General features: G+C 38.6%; 1 protein-coding gene across 1 annotated transcript in view; it reads right to left on the bottom strand.

The window, feature by feature from the left end:
• The window catches only part of CCDC186 (coiled-coil domain containing 186), a 21,572-nt gene extending 19,273 nt beyond the window's left edge, over positions 1-2,299 (bottom strand). Inside the window, exon 1 of the mRNA XM_009325937.1 lies at positions 1,613-2,299. Within this exon, the coding sequence (XP_009324212.1) occupies positions 1,613-2,292 (680 nt within the window). The 5' untranslated portion in view covers positions 2,293-2,299. The remainder of the gene's footprint in view (positions 1-1,612) is intronic.
• Between the last annotated feature and the right edge of the window lie 4,284 nt (positions 2,300-6,583).

Below are 6,583 nucleotides of genomic sequence, written 5' to 3'. Positions count from 1 at the left end.
GGGAGATAAATCTCTAAACAAACTAGGCTTCTAAATTACAAGGAATTCAAAACCATCAGTGAAAGAGTTTAGCACTTCTGAACTGTTTTTTAATCTATTAATGAGTATTCCAGGATTACAAATTCTTAATTCACACAATTGCTGCTCACCGATATATCTTAGATCTGATCACAGGAGACAACTGGGCTATTTCCAAAGCCACGTTACAAGAAATTCTGCTGATCATAAACTAAGGGACAAAATCAGCCCAACCCAGAATGCCCTCTGGACCAAACATAAAATGTTCCACAGCAGTTTTACACTCTTGAGGTCAGTCCCCAAGAGTCAAAGGGGTGCAGCTGGGATAGCAGCTAGCAAAAAAATAAAAAAGAGACTGAAGACATGTTCATAGAAAAAACTTCTGTGTGTATACATAATATATACATATATTTATATAAACATTTGTCTCTAAGAAAGTAGTTGGTCCATGGCTGAAAACACTGACCTGCCTTTGAGTTTACCATAAGCAAGTAAAATCCAAATAACTTGTTCACTTATGATCTCCTGGAATTACAACCGTCTACACACCCACCACTTCAGATTCCGACTCCTCCCCCTTTGTAATTACTAAACATCTAACCATGCATTCCCAACCTTTCCTGTCATCAACTGACTTTCCCCACATTTATGATTTCTGTCAGAGGTTAATTGGTGAGGTGCAAGAGAATACTTTCCCCACCGGGCATCCCTCCCTCTGCCTGGCTTCCCTCCCTTTGATGTCCTCCCATACCATGGTTATCGGAGTGCCTTATATGAAGAGTAGGACACTCATTTCTAGCTCTGCAAGTGGGAATAAATTTGAAGTTAGAGGCTACATTTTGTTAGCAAAAAAACATTTCTAAAGCGGTAACAGAATATGAAACACCAAGTGAGGAATCAAGAAATCAAGCAACGAACTGGCTTTTCATGAATATAATATTCTTCAGGTAGTATACTGCCTGGTAGAATTAAGCCCAGTTTATTACAGCAAAGTTTATAAGCCATGCATTTCAAAAGCCCTCCTATAAAATGTGGTAAGACATTTTTTATCTATATATAGACAAGTTTATATACGACATTTCCAACTCAAAGAATAGCTCTTGACCGATTAGCAACTTTGCTGGATTATGACAGGAGACTGAATACTACTTGAAAAAGAAACAAGCAATTTCAAACTCATAAATGAAACGCACATAGTGGGAGTTAGTAATTACAAAGGTTCATTTCTCCAAAGACATATATGGACTGAATGAATCCTGAACTATTTTTGTATCACCATTACTTTTACAGTATTTAAGTAATTCCAGACATTGGCAGGCTATTCAACTGAACAGTTGGCTATTCAGTTCCTGCCAAATTCCACAAGAATTCAGAGATCTAAGCACACATTTTTATTTGCAAGTACATACCACAAGTAAAAATAATTCCTCACTTAAAGAACATAATTAAAAAAGCTCATTAACTGTCCTTAAAACAACAACTCACAAGAGACTACTTGTTTCATACCAAAATATTGTATGCCATTGCACACAACATGCAAGCAAACTTGTTCAGTACACACCTCCATTTGTGATGAGCATACTCAAATACTCACTTTTTTATAGTTTGTTCTTGCTCCAGGTACTTATCTTGCACACATTTTTCAAACACAACCAAGGCATGTTCGCCCTTCCGCACACCATTTGGGAATTTTCGTTCCTTTGAAAAATCCGTAGATAAGAGTTCAGACTCTATTTCCTTTAGCAAATCCTCCTGTGAGGAAGTCTGATGTATTGTGAAAATAAGCTTCTTTGTGCAGTCTGTGTCATAAGGGCTTTCTGAATAGATTTTATCACTAGATTTTTTCACAAAGTCAGACTCCTCCCTTAGCTCCTGTAATATTTCCATTAATGATTGTTCTGTCTGATTAATTTTTGGATCTTGTCGTTCAAATTCTTCACTAGATGCATGTTCTGTTTTTGTGAAGCCTTCTACCTTTCTTTCAGAGCAGGTATTGGCACAGCAGTCTGCCCCTCCACACTGCTGCTCCTGTCTTTCTGCCAGGACTCCATTGTTGCTTTTCCCAATAGCTGTTGAATCCTGGTCCAAGGGCAACAACCTCGATTCCCTTTCCAAGACACCAGCATCATCTCCAGTATAACTAATGCTTGAGCAGCCCTTCATTCCAGATGTTTTATCAGACTTCTCATTATGTGGGGACCTGGAAGAGGCGTCGTCCAACAGATTGACTGGCTCCAGCATGCTTTGCATTTCTGGTAAATATCCCTCCATCATTTTCCTTTGGAAATCTAGAAGTAGAATTCACATTACACAAAATATTATATTCAAAATTAAAAGAGATTGAGAGAGGGGAAAGAAAGGCTACTAGAAAGTAAAATTCGAAGGGCAAAAATATTTAGATACGTAAGTGTTATGCAGAGTTTGTTGATTTTCCAGCCTAACTTCTAAGTAAATGCTCCAGTATAAGTTTTTTCTAAAAGAAGGTGAGAAATCAAGGATAGCAAACAAGAAGTAGTGAGACAAATGCCAATAAAAAAAAGCAGAGCTTTTTAGAATTAATAATTCTTTGATTTAAGTCCACAAAAAGCCCAAGTCATCACACCTCTGAAAAACACTCAGACACAAAAGAACAAATAAAAAAAAAATCTAGAGCCTTACAGCTTTCATTTTCCTGTATGCTATTTGGAAGCAGTAATATGCCCTGGTCTACTCATTTTTACAACATAGGGTGGTGACTCCCTCATCCAGCCAGAATATACAATTTCCTTACTGTCATGTCCTCACCCCCCATACAGCAAAATGTATCTGTACCCAGCAACCTAAAGGAAGGAAGGGGCCGGGGGAGGATGGGGGTGAGGTTCTCTCTTTCCATCTGCTTTCAAGCAGCCAAAATCCCGTGCTGGAAGAGCACAGATGGCCTGTGGCAGATTTGCTCTTTCAAAAAGTAGCTTGCAGAGCAAACATTTGAGGAGTTGAAAAGCTATGTAGAAAGTGTTCTTCTAGAAGGACACCATATTGAGATCCAAATAGCCAGAATACTTATGGAAGAGCCTGGGTATAAGCCTGTATCTTCTTTTTCAGGAATCCCAGATGGTCAGGTGTCTGGAAAGACTGCTGGCGTTTTTAGCAAGCACAAGAAGCCCTTATCATATAATTTCCATTAGGAGAAATTCATTACAGCAGTCATAACTTTTAGGTGCAACCCTATTCCCTGATACTGGATAAATGAGACTATTTAATAACAAGGCAAATTTTTCATTTATAAATTCAACTCTGCTATTCCAACAATCATCTCAAAGGAAGTAGCAACCTTGTCATCTTGCAACACCAAGCTTGTTTCCATACTTGCTTTCTCATTTGTTTAGCTTTCTCTTACACAGTCACACAGTCCAAGTCATTCAGCTACATGCTCCAGGCCCTGCACTTTGACACAGTCTGAAAGGAAACCCTTTGTGCTGCGGGGCTCCACTCCTCCAGAGTCCTGCCTTATTAACCAACACTTAGTACTGAGGCTTACATTGTTAGAACAGAGAATCCCATTAGGTCTGTGACTAATTGCTACCACTATCACCTTTCACTATTAGGTATAGAAATCAGATAAGAAAAAAAAGCAGCAGCTGTTTCTACAAGGAAATACCATCAAAGGAAAAGTCTACCACTAGTATCTGAAACCAACAGTTGGGCTACAACTGCCAGTTAATCAACAAGAGGAAAGCATAAGGAAAACTGAGCATAAGGCTGAAAGTATGAAAGGGAACACGTCACGACTGGACAACAGTCACAAATAATCAAATGACAATTATGCATTTTTAAGTAACAAGCAAACCACTTTTCCTTTTTTGTTTCAAAGCAAAAACCCTCAGTGCTACAGCCCCAAACCCAGTACAAATGAACAGGAACCAGAAAGCAAATGGCAAGAAAAGCTACAAATGAGAATAGAGATGGTGAATGTGAGAGTTTATATACAATGTGAAACTCTTACAAGGACTCCCCATTTTACAAACAGATCTCTGATACTAATAAAATCTCTGATTCCCCTTTGTATCAAAGGATTTATGCTTAGGTCAACACTGGAGACAACAAATCCATGCAATTGGTTTGTGCAGCCAAAACAATTGCTCTGTTGGTACCTATCTACTTTTTGATAACTTCTGCTAGTAATGAAAGTTCACAATGTACTACTGTTACTCTAAAATAAAACAAAAGAAACAACCCTACTGACGATCTCAATCTGCAAGCAAAGATAATGAACATAACTGCAAGAAAAAGCATTCAGTTTGATAGTAGCAGAACAAACTAGTTCCTGCTTAATTAAAAAGCTGTTAAAAAAGCAATGTTTTGAGATTGGTGCATTTAACACAGTCAATAACCATAAGATCATTTGCAAATGATGCAGTTAAGAGGGAAGAGAAATTCACCTTCTAGTATCTGTTCCCTCTTGTTGCAGGTAGCTTATAATCCACACACTCAGCTGTAGGAAGAGACTGTATTAGTATAAAGCTGAGGTGCAAGTTTTTTCTATAGCAGTTACTCTAGTCTAAGTTCTCGCTGACACTTTCTCTGGCATGATCAGAGGGCTTTTTTGGCTCATTTTAAGCCTTTTCTAAAGTACTTTCTAAAGTGTTATAAAACCCCAAAAATGTGCAGTTGTTTGATGTATTACTGCCTCAAAGCTGCTCATCGCTGCCCAGCTGCTGCAGTTCACCACTCCCACAAGAAAAGAAGTGGTAAAGTCAGATATGCAAACTTTCATGTTGGTTACCATAGCTAAAATCTCCAGTCCAGTCAGCAAACTGGATGGTATTTTTCTTCATATGAAAGCAACAGGTGAAAACTACAGCCCTGTTAAGACAGTACATTGGGAAGGATATTAAGTTTTCATCTTATTGTGTTTCTTCCTTCTGTAAATAATACTGTGAATTAGTATTAGAGAGAAAGATTAATCTATGTGGAAGCAGAAATACAATTATTTGCATAACTCAGTTGCAGAGCAATAAAATGCCACCAACTCCATATACATAATATCTTACTTAATAACAATCATAAAGCATAGGTTTTGCATCAAATGCATGGGGAATCTGAATAGCGACTATACAAATCAGTTAAAGCATGAAAAGTAAATTATGATGATTCAGTGTTTCCTGCAGACCTACTCTAATTTTCAGTGGTACCCAGAATATAATTTGCCACATTAAGAATGTTCACAGCCTTTTGAATTCCAATACATTGGATTTTAGCTTTATCTGCCGAAATATATTTGAATCTGTTCACAACCTCAGCAGATTTTTTTTCCCCCCAACTGCCGCTGGATAGTACTAGTTTTCATGTTCTAAGTGCTAACTTTTAAACAGAAACAAAACTTAACAATTCATCATAGGATCCCCATTTATCTTCACATCAGAAATATCCAGACAAAGAAATCACGTGGAGCAACTGTCAATGCAAGTTCATCTTGATATTCAAATGTCTCTTGAATACCCAAAGTTTGTCGTGCCTACCTCAGGCAACTGGATATAGCAGATACCTCCTTTATAAGGCCAGAGAGAGAAAACTAAAGAAAAGCCTCCTGCTTTGTAAGCAAAAGGTTTTGTGTGAAAGCAGCTTAAAATGATCAACATTGCCAGCCTAGCAGTAGCTAGTTGAAATGAAACTTGCTAGTATTTGACTGTTTCACATCAAACATACAAATACAGCAAGTCCCAGATAATATTTGGACACCAAATATATATTTGATAGCAGCTCCATGTCTTTCCAGGTTTTATATCCATCTTCTATTATTCTACCCATCCTTATAAGTGACTGTCCCAAAATCAGGGAAGTAATAAGGTTGTGGTATCACTCTTACAAAATACTGCACTAAGGAAACAAAATAGCTTAGTGTCTTTTATGATGACTTCAGAAAGCGTCAAAAGCCATCATAAAAGGCAAATCCTGACTCAAGCAGATCAGCTGTTTTCTGTAATGATATCTTGTTAATGCATCGGACAAGCAGATCATGGTAGGTCAGCATACAGTATCTTGAGTGATAGCAAAGTGCCAGGTGAGCACTGGCCGACCTTCTTGCACTGTTTTGCTAAGCTTCTACCTTCAACCATTTGCTCTGCTCCTTCCCCAGGAGGAAGTATGGCAGAAGTGTCTTGCTCCTCAGTTCCCTCTGGAGAGTATGGCAGAAGTGTCTTGCTCCTCAGTCTCCTCCATGTGATGTTTGTCTCACCCTCACAGCATATGTCCCTTCTGCTGCCTATGCCACAGGAGAATGTAATCACTACTCAAGTCAACTTAGAACGCCCAGGGTAGGAACTTCTCAAAGTACCATTTTGAGATTAGCCCAGCCCAAGCTTGCCTGCCTGCATACCTTGAATAACAAGCCATCTTGTGAAACTGCCACACATCTAGCATGACATATGGAAAGCCTTCTGTCCCTGGCTTGTCACACTTTCTGCTGCTGTCACAGGACTCTTAGCACTCACACAACTGGTTTGACCAGCTCTCTTCCTCCTCTGTTTTACATTTCACAATTATTTTGACACTCTAACATGCCTTCCCTGCATTCCTGGCCCTATTC

This window comes from Pygoscelis adeliae, unplaced genomic scaffold (assembly GCF_000699105.1).
Source record: "Pygoscelis adeliae isolate BGI_AS28 unplaced genomic scaffold, ASM69910v1 Scaffold4, whole genome shotgun sequence".
Classification (NCBI taxonomy): Eukaryota; Metazoa; Chordata; class Aves; order Sphenisciformes; family Spheniscidae; genus Pygoscelis; species Pygoscelis adeliae.
This window is presented reverse-complemented; position numbering and strand designations above follow the sequence as displayed.